Genomic DNA, 15,784 nt, shown 5'->3' on the forward strand with positions numbered 1-15,784 from the left:
AGGATAAGTTCATTTTACAATTTATACTAATCTTGGCCCTTTGACTTCTATATTACAACTTTGAAGTAATAGCGTGTTTTCTTGACTGTAGTTGACAAAAGTATGGATTTATTTAGCATTTTCAGATTTAAATGTTAAGTTTTATTTGAAAATTTAACTTAAGTAATACTTCTATTATTATATTGAGGTAAACTTTGGCAGTCCTCCACCTCTGCTCAAACGAAATGCTCAGGTAGTTGTGCGTCTATTAAAAGTGCAAGTGATTGTAACATCCCATATTCAAATTAAACATAAATAAAGTTTGTGAATGTAGGGGCCGTGTTTAGGTTGTCGATTTCGGGCGTGGTTGGCATAGCGACAGAGAGCGTCACCCTCAGACAGCGCTCAGGTCGGCAGGCTCATGTTGGCGTTCTCGGCCAGGGGGCTGGACATGCGGATCTGGGAGCTGCTCTTGCTCAGGATGGACAGCTGGGTGCCCCCGTTGACTCCGCTGCTCGCCAACGATGGGTGCCTCTGCTGCTTCAGGTCCACAGCAAAGTACCGGTTCACCGTCCAGCTGCGCCATTTCCTCTTGATCTCCGACTGCACCTTCAGGCAGAAACTTCACAACGTCATTTTAATGTACCACAGGCTGCAGGCATGGCCCCACGGACAACAACCACGCACAACAACACAACAGCATCACTTTGAAACTAACTTTTTGCCACTGAGGTAAAAACTTTTGAGATTTACTTTAATATTTCAAGATATTTATGGGTTTCAACTTTCTGTTATCTGCAACTTTTTGAGGCCTTTTTGGCATTGTAATATTATAATATGTATTTTGTAGGGGTGTAACGATATCCAAGTCTCACGATACGATATCGTCATGGTATGAAGAACATGGTATGATATTTATTGCAATATCATTAGAAAGCTCATGATATGGTGGGGAGGCTCACAATTAGGAATATAACAATATCCAAATCTCTCAATACGATATTTTCATGATATACATCTCATGGTACGATATTTATTGCAATATTTTGTTGAGGCTAACAAAACTGTTAATATGCTACTTTTTCCTGTTAAAATGCCTTGACAAGACTTAATCCAAAGAACTAAGACTTTAAAATGCTTAGAACTGTTATTTCTTCTTGTAGTCTGCACTGAAATGGAGCAAAGGATCATGGTCTGTGTAGTTCCCTCTGTCTTTTTTAGCTATTGCTGCACCACAACTCTTAATTTAAGCAAAAACACTTGTAATTCGATATATTGTAATGGTCCATGATATTATTGTTAGAACTTTGATGACATGATATCACAGTATTTCGGTTATTGTTACATCCCTAGTATTTTGTGGCACATATTATGGCAATGGTTCTCTTTTTTTCTTTATTCTGAAACCCATGGATATTAAAACACAGTCAAGACAAGGCAAGACAACAAGTTATAAAAATTATGTCATATAGTAAATAGATCTCACCTAATCACAAAAATACAGCTTTTTCATCAACTGTAATAAATGTACTTTGAGCTACCAACAACTGGTAAAGTTGATGAAAATGCTGTATTTTGCCAATCGTTGGTGTAAACCATGATATTTTCTTCATCTTGTAGAAACATGAATAAATGTAAATATAGCTCAAAGAATGTTTATTACACTACACTACTGAAATAAATTTAATAATAATTTCTTTTAAATCTGAAACAATTCCAAGTATTCCGTAGCTTTCTCTATGAACACAATTTGTCACAATTCCCACTCAAATAAGGTAATAATTAGCAAAAGCAATCGAAATGCATTTAATATTTTATGTACAGGAAATGTGTTCAGTAAAGTAAGGAATAAACATTTTCAAAATAATCATAAATTGTTAGTTGTCATCCTTTCTTAGCTTTGTTATCATACCACTGACAAGCTTAATATGGTGTTCATAATGTTTAGGTGTAAAGAGGCTATTCTTACCTCTCCGTTCAGGAAACAGTAAAGCACAGCAACAACAAAGCCCTGAGGAGAGAGGACAAAAGGTGGATATGTGGATATGAAAGCATAAAAACATATTTTTATTATAGACAAAGTTCATTGCAAATCATTTTCTTGTCCATTGTTTATGCTTTATTTGACCCTCGACCAAGACATTTAAAGGACCCATATTACTATTTTTAGATCTATGTTATAATGTTTCCTCATCGCAAACATATGTGGAGTTGTGTTTTGCTTCTCTTTCTCTCAACAGAAAACATTCTGCTCCAACTTGTGATTTCATTTGGTAAAACAGAAAGTGCTCCACTTTTTTTTTTAAACTTCATACACCTTTACTAGAATCATTTAATTATCCAAAGGAAAAAAGTAGTGGTTAACTTGAAAACCACATGATGACATCACAAAAAGGAAAAGAGCAATGAGCTTTTGACAGATTTATATTAGAGGATTATTCAAACAAGTGTGAATGAAACAAAACACAGCTCCAGGTACGTTTTTGATGAGGTAATATATTTCTGATTGCTTATAGTCACTGGGATGATCCAGAATATATTTTCAGTTTTGCCCACTCCACACATGATTCATGCTCATGCTCTCTCTGTTCTATCAGCTGTGTTGCATTTCACTGTGTCTTCATGTACCTGGAACGATCCCAGTCCGAGCTCAAACACCAGTCTCTCTCTCTTGCTCACGTCTTCAGGGGAGAAGGCAAACACAGTGTAGTGGATCCCAAACAGAGGGATGAGCAGCAGCGTAGAGCGGGCCAGGCGCCTACAACACACACATGCACACACACAGACGTTAGTTTAAACTCAATCAGATCCACTCTCATGGCGGCCATCTTGTTTAGCAGTAACTGTTGCAAACTGGCCTCTGATGCAACACGGTGACACATCCAACATCTGTGTGATTGGCATTGCCTAGCAACACATGTCAATTACTGCCAACAAGGCTGTGATTCTAGCTTGTATTGGTTATTTCTGTATCTGTGTAATTATAAAAACAAGAATTTTTAGAATGGTTATGCAAGAAATAAATGCACTGTACTTTATTTCAATAGCCTCGTCAATACCCTTTAATTTATGCTGTGCACTAAACATGTCGACAATCACCAGAGAATTGTTAGGGAAACCTGCTTCTGTCCCATCAGACATCAGACACATCATGGGAAAAGAAATGCTCTCCCAGACTGTTTGATTCTTCATTAACAAGAGATTGACGAGAACATGTGGGAAAAACTGCACGACTCATGGTTCAAAATCAAGTATAGGACATTTACATAATTACTATTACTCAAGTGTGTAGATTGGTTTAGTTATATTTAATACTCCTCGATTATATTACCCAAATGTGCATGTTTCCTTGATGAACTGCGTAAGAATATTGTATCTGAGTCACATTCTTGTTTTGTGTTACAGTGCATTTATTATAACCACCAGTCTAAAGATTTTTGACTACGTCAAACCAGATGACACCAAACCAGTACAAACATGTAGTGAAAGCAGACTTTTCAGAGGCTTAAAAAAGTGAATGGACACACAGAACAAAAGACATAGACACGACACACACACACACACACACACACGCACACACACAAAACTGTGTAACACTGATGCAGTTCAGTAAAACCCACGGCTCTTTAATACGAAACTGTATCTCTCCATTAGAGATCAATACTCTTAACACGTCTATCACTGCTTTGTCAAGAATAATACTAATGACTTGTGCCAATTAGAATTGTGTGATAGATTATTATTATTATTATTATTATTATTATTATTATTATATTTTTGTTACAATTTTGTAATCAAACTTTAGCCACCTAAACTGAGCTATTAGTTCTATTGAATAGGTTTGAAGTAACAAGTGAAGTTTGAACCTGCATAGACAAGAGGCCGTGGGCGAAGTGGCCACACAGACACGAGCACACACACACTTACAGTGTGACGGCGGATAACTCTGACATCCTGCACGAGTGCTGCACTGCCTGAGGCTCACTGAAGCATTTCTGAGCACAGCTGCTACACAGCACAAAGACACACAATACACAGGACACATCTTTAACACACACAGCCCTCTGCATGGGGACCAGCAGGGGGTGCTGTGAGGGGACAGGGGGGCTGTGAGGTGTAAGTGATTGGGACAAATAGGAGACATCATAATAACTATGCAGGCACATCAGCCCTTCTCATCTGACTATTCTTCTAAGTATTTTTTTTTTTTTTTTTTTTTTGCAGAAGCTGATGCAAGTCAAACACAAGTCTATCCAGAGACGTGTAAACAACACGACCTGAGGTGTCCTTGGTTTGAGTGTGTCACAAAGTGTTAGTTCTTCCTCTTAAAAGCATAAGAACAAGACCAAACCAAAAGACACACTTTGTGTTTGTACCAAACCCAGAGAAACAGGGAGGGCTGTGTCATATATATAAAATAAGGCCGGTTTCTCTACTAAATGGACATAATAGCCTGTTTTGTCATCCATTAAGGGATTAAAACTTTTATAATAACAATGTACAATCTTTTAGTGTTTGCGCTGTAGGAACTAATCACTCTTCCAGGTCATTTAGACACAAACTGGGGAAACTGTGGCGATGGTTTTGGGATGTTTTGAATTCCTAATTGTCTTGCATAATGCACTAAAGCAGAGGGGCTGAACAGAATATGACATAAACCATAATATTAAAACAATCAGTTATTTGAAATACTGACTTGAGACAGAGAATAGACAGGACAAACACAAAGTTAGACTGTGGTCCTGTGACTTACAGGTAAATGCTTGACTCATTCCCTCCAATGTCAGGAGACTGCAGCTTTTGAACCAGGATGATGATAATCCCAATGAAGAGTACAAAATTAATCTGGAAAATACACAAAATATTTATTCATTAGCTGTCAGATATCTGCCATGAACGTAATTATATGTCGGCGCTTGTGTAGTACCATAATAGAAGCCACAACAGGTCCTTTGATCACCCACCAGAGGGCAGTGTGCTCATTCGTATCCCAACATCTAGTGAGAAGCCATGTATTACTTTCCATCAATGACAACAGCTTTTACAATATATTTTATTTTATGATAGATTTGAGACTTACCCATAATCATGGAAGTGGAGCCGCAGCACAGCCCACACAGTCACACAGATGGTGGGGGTCCCTGTAACAAAAGAATAGTTGTTCTTAATCAAATAAAAATGTGCAACAGATGTGATGTGAGAAAACATTTGTATTTATCAAAATGTCTGTAATTTGTCTAAGAATCAACCAAGGCCATCTGCTTTGTATTCATCTATGACCCGTGAGATAACATGTGATGACTGATGCACAGTTCAAGATAAAGTGTCTGAACACATTTCAAATTGATAATAGATTAATTAGACTAAATCATTTAAATATGTAACTATTTGCATACTAAGGACTCACCCCATCCCACGATGGTGTACCAGTAAAAGTAGCGCCTCTCAGGGAAGAAGGTCTCCACCAGCAGAGTGAACAGGTACAGGCCCTCTATGAAGAGCCAGAAGTAGTTGGACATGACGCAGTAATGAAAGAAAACCATCACAGCTTTGCACGCCACCTGCAAAAAAGGATAAGACAAAACAAGTCATTTTTATGTGTAAAATATTTATTATGTCAAATATGTGTGGACGCAAGATAAAACAGGTGGCTGCAGTCCGTAAATACAGGACAATGCAGCAGGGTCACTGTTGTAAAATGTCAGAGCTGTAAATGTCACGACATGTAACATGTGCCCTAATGCTGGGAACCACAGAGCAAACAGACTGGAGCCACACAAGGACAGGGTCATGTGACCGTTGGACACAGTTATCACCAACACATATTATGAACGTCCTATCACCTTATGATGGGTAGTGACGCCACAGCAAAACACTGGGATCAACCAATCACAGCCCTGATCTGAGATGTGTCCCGCCCATATCACATTGATGTGCTGTCAATGTTTAGTTAAAGGGTCACAATGAGCATTGATATGCTAATAGCCCTGGGAGAAGGCTTCAACTGGCCTTGCTAAATTCATTAGCATAGCTAATTAGCTTTATTTATCATGGCTGCTTAACAACAGTGAGCGATGCGCTGTTACAGACAAAGGCTAAGAGCTTGTTTTGCATTCATAATCAAGGAGTATTAGTCATCTAACAGTGTTTCTGCATTGTGTGAAAAATTACATGTGACTGAAGTTCATTCAAAGGTAGATCTGAAACAAGCAGAACTCAGGACAAGTGTGTGCCCCTGACACCTCATGAGTCTCACTGAGCAGAGTGCATCCATTTTACAGTCACGCCTACTCTCTCAGAATTAGCCGTTTCAATTCAGTTCAAACCTCTGATACATTTTATTAACACCCAAGCTCTTGACCAATGGCTCACAAAATATTATGTACTGGACGTTCCTTTGCACATTCAAATGACATTATTATATTCTGACATTACTTGTTGAAAATGTAATTACAAGTATGTAGTGTTCATGTTAACTGTGGTCTATACTTACAGTGCTGGTGAAGCAGTGGTCGCTGTCCTCCTGTGCATACAACACTCCATCCTTTATAAACACAGAGATAGCCCTCAAGATGAACGACACAAACAGGTTCATGTGGATGAAGTTTCTGGTGCAGTGGAGTTTCCTGCATCATAAAACACAGATCAGTCATTATGGATCATTTCAACAAATCATTTAAAGTTTCACTATGTCATTTTCTGATGGAGGACCCGCTAAAATACCCTACTGGAAAAGTTACATAGTGCAACTTTAAAGATAAAGAAATACCTGTGCTAAGTGAGCAGCTCTGACTTTTGGTCATGCAATTGACATTTCTCACCTGAACCTGCAGAGAATCACCATAGCAGTGGTCAGAGAAACCAGCGAGGTGCTGTAGCCCACAGTGTACAGTGCTTTAACAGAGGCATAGTACATGTCCTGTACGAGGTGAAACCAACATTAAACATGGTCATAACATCTTAAATATAAAGGAGAGGTAATAAAATGTTCTTACTGGTTTGGTGCTGTTGTCATAAAAGAAGCAGACGTCCACATAATGAGGATAAGGCTCAGACCAGCCATCCTCTGTGCAGTTACGACTCACTTTTCCCATTTCTAACAAAGACACAGAAAGCAAAAATGTACTCTAACCACCTTAAAGACTATGATGGTATATATTCAGAGACGGGTGGTACTCAGTGAAATTTATTTAGCTACATTTGACATTACATTATATTTGAGTAACTTTTTCATAAAATTGTTCTCACCATACTATTATACACCCACTTGAGTGATATATTTTGGTGTGTAACTGTATTCTTACTTTGAAAATGTTTTGTTTACTCTTCTCTCTGTGAATAAGTGTACCAGTGACAAAATTATTAAAACACAAAATCATTTAAACATTTGTGTTTCTTGCACTGTTCCTTCAGATACGATTTCCATGTTTGTGGTTTAGCCTTTTACATTACATTAACTTCATGTCCAGACACTTAATCTTACATACAAGTGAGTAAATTTTTGGCTCCTCTACCCTCCTCTGCATGTACTGTATGATATGTATTTGCTGAGAGTACTCTGACGCACCATCTTCTGGGCTCATGAAGTCGTGAAAGAGTTCGGGACAGTTGACCACCACCACCTCTCCGACGGTTGCAGCCTGCCAACAGGTCAGATTGTCCCACATCCACGGACACGCTGAGGGAGAGACAGGACAGGTCAGACATAGTATAAGGATATCTTTTTTGGAAAATGATGTGTCTATGTTAAACAATTTTTATGGGTACTCAAACTTAGAGCACGGCTGAAAAAACAAATCAGATTTATTGTGACAATTTCCTGTTGTTCTTTCAAAGAGACCATTTTGAACATATGTCTGGAGGGACAAGCAGAGCTGATCAGGGCCCAAACCTGCTTAGTATCAGGGAAAAAAAACAAAAGAAAAAAACCCCACTATGTATAAAAAAATTCACTATATATACAGTATTTTTAAGTACTACCCAGTCTGTGTTAGGAATATACTAAAATTCATCTCATTTTACGTGGAAAATAGCACTAGCAAAACTGCATTTTTCACCCAGGCCGACTTTGGTACATTTTTAAAAGAAATATTATGGAAATTGTTCAAATATAACAAAAAGCACCATACTGAACCATTTAAATAGACTTTTAAGAAACAAAATAAAAGGCTTCTAAAACAATTTCTGTTTAATACATATATTATTTTTTCCAATAGAGAGTACACTTGACATCAGTTTCATCCTCTTAAGTTAATGATCTTTAGTGTATATTCTCTCTTACTAGGAACTCGCTTCACTAGGGATGTAACAATAACTGAAATATCGTGATATTGCATAGTTAAAAGTCTCACAATAATACCAAGAGCGGTGACAATATATCAAATTACACGTTCCTTTGGTTAAATGCATTGTTTTATAGTAGCAACAGCTAAAAAAAAACATAAGGAACTACATATCCCATGATTCACTTCAGCGCAGACAACAAGAAGAAATATATTTTTTACTTTAATTCTTGGAGTTTTGGGATTATGACAGTAATGATTTGCATCTAAGTCTTGCCAATGTATTTTTAATGCAAAAAGTATCCTGTCTACAACTATATTAACCACTCCAAAATATCACAATAAATATCGTAACGTGAAATGAATATCGTGATAATATCGTACCGTGAGATTTGGATATCATTACATCCCTGCTATTCACATGAGGAATTCACTAAGCAATTTTCCATAACAAGATCATGTGTGAACAAAACCAGATCTGATTTCCCTGCATTTTCGATCTGGCAATTTCCTTGGTGAATTGCAAGGAAAGCTTATGTGTGAATAAAGCCAGCACCTCCGCTTGCTTTCATGGTTCCTCTACTGCGATTCAGTTTAATGATGCAGTAGTGAGTTGCTATGGGAGGGAGAGCAAAGAACCAAATGCCAGGTTATGTGTGAACAGAGCAGACCTGACAATGTTGTGGGACTGGTACATGTATGAGTGGGGGTCACTGCTGAGTGTTCTGATATTTTGTATGCAGCAATACTGGGAACAGTGTTTGAATGGGGCTTATGAATCTGCTCATGTGGGCTGAGTAGAGAACACATGAATCTGTGTATCATTCGTTTTTCAATATAAAACCGAAAATAAGAAAACAAAACAAAACAAAAAAACTAAACTAAACAAAAAACAAAAAAAAAAATGTTTTCTTCATTATTTGTATCCAAAACTAAAATGAAAAAACAGATAATGATTTGTTTTTTTCAGTTTTCGATTTGTGTTTAAATGAATAATGGAAAAAATGGATAACGACCGTTGAGTCCTGGTCTGGTTCTGGTCTCAATCACGGTCTGGTCCTGGTCTGGTCCCGGTTTCAGTCCCGGTCTCAATCCCGGTCCTGGTCTGGTCCCAGACTCAGTCCCGGTCTCAGTCCTGGTCCTGGTCCCGGTCTGGTCCCAGACTCAGTCCCGGTCTCAGTCCTGGTCCTGGTCCCGGTCTGGTCCCAGACTCAGTCCCGGTCTCAGTCCTGGTCCTGGTCCCGGTCTGGTCCCAGACTCAGTCCCGGTCTCAGTCCTGGTCCTGGTCCCGGTCTGGTCCCAGACTCAGTCCTGGTCTCAGTCCTGGTCTGGTCCCAGTCTAAGTCCTGGTCTGGTTCTGGTCTGGTCCCGGACTTGGTTCAGTCCTGGTTCAGTCTGTATGCGTCGCAGTTTAAGTCACATAAACGGGAAACGGCCGTTATCCTTTTTTTTTTTTTTTTCCATTATTCATTTAAACACAAAATCAAAAACTGAAAAAATAAAAAAAATCATTATTTGTTTTTTCATTTTGGTTTTGGAGACAAATAATGAAGAAAACTGTTTTTTTGTTTTTTTTCGTATTTTTTATTTTATATTGAAAAATTAATGAACGACGATACACAGATTTGCATGTCTTCCTTGTTTTGTTTTTTGAATGATTGAATTTATTATTAAAAATAAAATCCTTACATTATTTTCGTCACCAGCAATCTGCATTAAAAGGTTAACCAGAAAAGGGACATTAACAAACACTGTTGCTATTGGTTACACAAAACTGCAAAAATTATTGTCAAGGGTAAAATTAGAGTTAATATTTAGTTTATTTGTGATTAAGCGCCCAGCCCAGGGACATTTGAGTTTTAAATGATTCTGGCCTAGTTACTGCTGCTTTGATGTGGCTGTTGTGCACCAGGCTTAAATGATATCCTATGCAGCGCCATGGCAACCAGCGCACAATGTAAATCAGTAAAATCCATTTCTGTGTCAATCTACACTGTGGGAGACTTCAGCCTGTATCTGCTCCATCTAACACTGCACTGAAAAAAAAAAAAAGTTAAAAAAATCTCCTGACAATTTGTACACACAGTTAGAGAATTCAGTTGTTATCCACTCATTAACAATTACAGTATTCCTTTTCCCAGTTAATTTATATTGAAGACCGCAGTCTATAAATGGAAACATTTCCTGTTTTATCTGGCCTATTTATATACTGAGGTTCACAACCATCCAAGACAAAATCTCTTTCCTCTTTCAACTTTCATCTCTGTTTCTGCCATGGCTTTTATGCTGAACGGTTTAGTAAAATTTCCTATATATTCCTATATCCAATATTATGTCCTATATTATGAGTAACTGACTCTCGTGAGCTTTAAGCTATGTTATAATATTGTTATCTCCTCAAAAACATACCTGGAGTTATGTTTTGTTTCACTCACATTTGTTTGTATAAATCTGCATCATTAAGCAGTAGTGATGTAACGATAACTGAAATATCGTGCTATTGTATTGTCAAAAGTCTCACAATAATACTGTGGGCTGTCACAATATATCAAATTACAAAATCCTTTCCTTAAATGCATGGTTTGATGGTACCAATAGCTAATAAACATAGGGAACTACATATTCCAGTGACCAAAGTGCAGACAACATTAAGAAATATGTTTTTACCCGAATTCTTGGGATTATGACGGTAATAATTCACATGAAAATCTTGTCAAGGTATTTTAAAAGGAAAAAGTGTCCTATCTACAATTATATCTGCCTCTCCAAAATATCACAATAAATATCGTATTGTGAGATGCATATCGTGATAATATCGTATCGAGATATTTGGATATCGTTATATCCCTATTAAGCCGTCTACATTTTCAAAGCTCAAAGTGCTCTGTTCCACCTTGTGATGTCATGAAGTGGTGTATTTTATTTGATTTAGTTCAGTAGAGACTGACAATGCCACTGATAAAATTGTCCAAATGATTCTAATGAAGGTGTGAGATGTTTAAAAACACAGTGGAGCACTTCCTGTATTACCAAATGACATCACAAGGTGGAAGGGAGTGTTTTCTGTTTGAGAGAAGAACGTAACCTTAAACTTAACCCTGTAAATATGCAAATGTGTTAAAGATGTGTGAATGAAACAAAACAACTCCAGGTATGTTTTTTATGTGGAAACATTATAACATAGATCAGAAAATAGCACAATATGGGACCTTTAATACGGGCAAAGTTAGGATCCATCCTTCTGATACTGAAGTGCACCAGAGCCATTTTCCCTTCTGCGTTAATTTTCTGATTAAACTAGTTCTCAGTGTAATAGGTACAATTATAGTCAGAGAAGAGAAAGTTATTGTCTGTGTATATAATGTGATCCAAGTCATTAGGGTTCCTAGAGGAGGCATTGTTCGGCTCCAACTTTTGTTCTGTGATCATAATGTCTGTCTGAGAGGAGTTGAGTTATTTCAGGTAAATGAGCCGTAATTACTGTTTGTGTTTAGTAGGCGAGTTACCTTATATAGTCTTTAGCAGATCATGTGTATTAGTCTAGTTCCTCCAGGTTTTTTCATGATCAAAACCTCCTCTAGCGTTACTTTTAACTTTAAATATATTGCAGCTGGCTGTGCATGTGCTTAAATTGTTGTTTTCTGTATTTTTTGTTTTTTCATAGCCTGTGCTTTTCATGCAATTTCAGTGTTGGCTTTTGTTAGATGCTCATTCATAATTAAGTTGGGTCCCTTAAAAGTCCTATATTACACAAAATTGACTCTTGTGAGCTTTCTGTCATGGCATAATGCTTTTAAATCCTCAAAAACATACCTGGAGTTGTGTTTTGTTTCATTCACACATGTTTGAGTAATCCTCCTTTATTAGGCTGTCTGAATCTCCAAAGCTCAGAATAGAAAACCTTTTACCTTTTGTTTAGTAAAGATGGACAATTCAAGGACTGAAATCATGGAGTTTAAAAACACAGTGGAGCAATCCATGTATTATCACATGAAATCACAAGGTTTTCATGTGAAGCCTAAATATGCAGGATTTGTGTGTTAAACATGTGAATGAAACAAAACAAAACTCCATGTATGTTTGTGAGGAAACAACATTACAACATGGATGATAAACTAGTGTAATATGGGCCCTTTAAACTTTCTGTCTTGTTTCAGGAAGGTGACTTTATGTTTTCGGTTGCCATATCTCATCATTATAGTTTGTTTGTCTGTTATCTTTCTTTTGGACAATAAGTGCCAGTCCATAGAAGTGCTGTTCCAAATTGGCTCTGTTCACGCTTACGTCACAAACCAGGAAGACATTGGGAAAGATGCAATTACAACTTCCCAAGCCCAGTTTTCTTCATCTAAATGTCATTGTAGTGTTCTGTTATGTTCGCCTAATCAACAATTACATCCATACCCATTTTCATAATTTCGCCACTGACGCACAGCTCCGAGCGCACTGGGTACATGCGATTAGAAGAGACGAGGGCGCCAAATTCAAGATTCCAAACAGCACATACGTATGCAGTCTTCATTTTACCGCTGATCACATTTACTTTAATGGGTTTTTTCACAGTCGGTTTTAATCGATCCATGTTAGGCGAGCTCATTGTCGGTAACCACGCCAAAAGTTGTAATTGCATCTTTCCCAACGTCTTCCTGGTTTGTGACGTAAGCGTGAATAGAGCCTATAGGCAGCTACTGATATGAATGAGACAGAGGTCGCCTCCTGGTCTGTGGGCTCTCCTGTTCATCCTAGTGCACTGCTCAAGGACCACCACCCTGCTCTTATCTAACGCCTTGTATATCTTTTCTACCAAAGAATCAGTTCTACATTCCAGATCAACAACAAACTGCCTTTTTTCATTGTAAATCCGCACAAGAAAGAAACTGTATTGCTGACTTTTCTCAACTAAATATTTATGCTCACAGGTTTTAGTGAATGCATTTATTATTGTTTAGTCAATTAATTGGTGGATGGTGTCTTAGCTGACCAAGATTTGTATTTGTGGTCTAATCATTTTATTTGGGACAACAGCAGAGGTAGCTACAGATTTGGTATTTTTTGATTAAAAAACATTAAAGTAAACCTACTGATTCACAAGTTTAACTCTTGAGCACCCCTTTAAAATAATCACAACTGTGGTCCTTCGTGACAAAAATGTACTCTGGAAAAGAATACCACAATATTTCAATGTATTTTGTATGTATTTTTATAGTACTTTGATTCTAGACCGTTCAATGAATGTGACCTTGAAAGACACACAGAAATAAAATAAAAAATACATCACAAAATACACAAACTGGCCAATTTTGGTGCTATTTGGTGCAAATATAGCCAAAGTTATGCAAAAAAGAAAAGTTAAGATGCACAAAAATGTACGGAGGGGTGCAGGAGGGATATTAATATAAATACATTGTCTCCCAGTTTATATATATGTATTTTTCTGCTTAGTTTTTGCATGAACTCGTATGCAGCTGTTGTCTTGTGAGTGTAGTTTAGGATAGATACACAGATACATAATAGTTTTGAGAGCTTTTGCCATTCCCCATTTTTAGTCAACCAATCAATCAGCTGTACATGCCTTTAGTCAACGACAGTCCTGTTTATCATGTACATCAACCGTGTAGTAATATATTGACTCACTGACTTACACTATCTTGTATTGTTCTTGTTTTGTACCATGACTGGCTGGTTTCACGTCTATTTAACTCCGCCCTTTTGCTCCTATCTTCTTCTTCTTCTATTTTTTTCACCCTTCACCTCTGCGCATTATTCCTGTCTGATTTTATCACTGTGAAAAAGGCATTCACCGATCCACCACACCACACCTCTCCTCTCTCTCCCTCTCTCTATATATCCTAGACTCCATTGCACCTTCTGCTGTAGACAATCCTCCATTATGCATGCATTCTGAATATATTCCTGGATATGTGTGCTGCCCTTTGCTTGAAACCAGCTCTTTCTAATCTGTTTTGCCTCTGTCTGGTGATCCGTACATGGGCCAATTACCTTCGTAAAAGCCAAATCAGAGCCAAATGAGGCGCACTGAGCTGCAGAGGTAAGCGGGTCTAATAAACCAGTAACTCTGCATCACTGGATACTGCTCCTCCACCGACTGAAACTGCACACCATCCATCCCCACATGAAAGGAAACAGGAAAATAAGCAACAAAAAAAAACTATGAAGAATGGTTTGGATTTTTCTCATAAATTCATTGTCATCTGACCAGCGGAGTGAGTGTGATTTTTTTATTACATGAGTCAAAGTGGTGACTTTAGCAGAATACAAATGAGCCGTCAGCGTTGCAATGTTCCATGGTGAAAGACATGCCTTTATCGACTGTATTGTTTTTTAGGTGGACAGATTGTGAAGTCAATATCTAATTCTCACACGTGTTTTACAAATCAAAACATTTCCAAAGCTGGTTCTCTTGTATTTTGTCATAACGTGAGCGGCTTGAGCTGAATAATTTGGGGGAAAATGTGTAGCAATTTAGTTTTTAAAGAGGGGGTCTTATCCAAAAAAAAATGGAAAGCTTTCTATCATGTTATAATGTTTTTCCCTCATCAAAGACATGCCTGAAGAGATTTTATACGGCATGAGATAAGACAGGCGGAGTCTGTTCCTGTTTTTAAATCACTCCTAAAAACGCACCTCTTTGTGTAAATTTTCTGTTGAGTATTTTATTGTTTTCTATGTTTTTTAGGAGTTGTAATGTATTTGTATTGTGTTTTTTCTTGCTTTACTGCGATTGTCCTTCTCTAGTTGATGTTTGGTAAAGTTGGTATGGTATAATATCCATGCATGTTTGAGTAATATTGCGATCTCTCCCAAGCCCTGTTAAGCCCACGAGTCTAAACCAAATGCAGTAGTTTCGTTTGCAGGATGTACACTGATTGTGTTGTTATAATGCTCTGAAGGGGGGGGTGTTACTGAGCACAGAGAGCAAAGCAAGGGGAGACTCAGAATAACGAAACTTATTAAACATGTTAATACATTGTTTTTGGCAAATATAACATTTTCAAAAACAATAAAAGGTAACATGGTGATTGCAATAGGTTTTGTGTTAGCTATTAACACCACAGAGAAGTAAAATATCTAGTTTCCTTCCACCATCAAGCATGATATAAATAACAATTAAATAATTAATAATGAATCATTATGTATGGAATTTCAAAATGAATGGCTATATATTTGTCAATCTGTGCCTAAAAGTAAAAGTCAGTGAGTAAAGACAATCAGTCTGGACCCCATCATCTTATTACACAATTTTATAATCTATGTTATAGTAATGTTTCCTGATTTAAAGGTTGTATAGAGGATTTTCCAAGGAACGAGAAATCCAGCGACTGTTTGTCCTTTTTCAAACGTTGCGCATGCGTGAAACCACCCCCCCTCCCCTACAGCTCCCTACGTAGAAACGCCTCCTCCCTCCTCCTCCTTACGCCAGAAACAGGTTTGTTTACAGCCGGTGCGCTGCACATGACTTGTAAACAACTAACTACAGTGTTGGTTAGGCAAGGCGGAGAAGT

The 15,784-nt window shown here is 37.6% G+C and overlaps 1 protein-coding gene across 1 annotated transcript in view; it reads right to left on the reverse strand.

Moving 5' to 3' along the window:
- Nucleotides 1-384: 384 nt before the first annotated feature.
- adcyap1r1a (adenylate cyclase activating polypeptide 1a (pituitary) receptor type I) overlaps nucleotides 385-15,784 on the reverse strand; it is a 30,113-nt gene continuing 14,713 nt past the window's right edge. Inside the window, exons 3-13 of the mRNA XM_020929157.1 lie at nucleotides 7,547-7,657; nucleotides 6,975-7,075; nucleotides 6,801-6,898; nucleotides 6,473-6,605; nucleotides 5,387-5,540; nucleotides 5,060-5,120; nucleotides 4,907-4,976; nucleotides 4,733-4,824; nucleotides 2,608-2,737; nucleotides 1,949-1,990; nucleotides 385-588 (exon numbers count right to left, since the gene is read on the reverse strand). Coding sequence (XP_020784816.1) covers nucleotides 385-588; nucleotides 1,949-1,990; nucleotides 2,608-2,737; nucleotides 4,733-4,824; nucleotides 4,907-4,976; nucleotides 5,060-5,120; nucleotides 5,387-5,540; nucleotides 6,473-6,605; nucleotides 6,801-6,898; nucleotides 6,975-7,075; nucleotides 7,547-7,657 — 1,196 coding nt within the window. The remainder of the gene's footprint in view (nucleotides 589-1,948; nucleotides 1,991-2,607; nucleotides 2,738-4,732; nucleotides 4,825-4,906; nucleotides 4,977-5,059; nucleotides 5,121-5,386; nucleotides 5,541-6,472; nucleotides 6,606-6,800; nucleotides 6,899-6,974; nucleotides 7,076-7,546; nucleotides 7,658-15,784) is intronic.

The sequence above is a fragment of the Boleophthalmus pectinirostris genome, unplaced genomic scaffold (assembly GCF_026225935.1).
Source record: "Boleophthalmus pectinirostris isolate CB_2022bp ecotype Guang Dong unplaced genomic scaffold, ASM2622593v1 HiC_scaffold_16, whole genome shotgun sequence".
In the NCBI taxonomy this organism is placed as follows: Eukaryota; Metazoa; Chordata; class Actinopteri; order Gobiiformes; family Gobiidae; genus Boleophthalmus; species Boleophthalmus pectinirostris.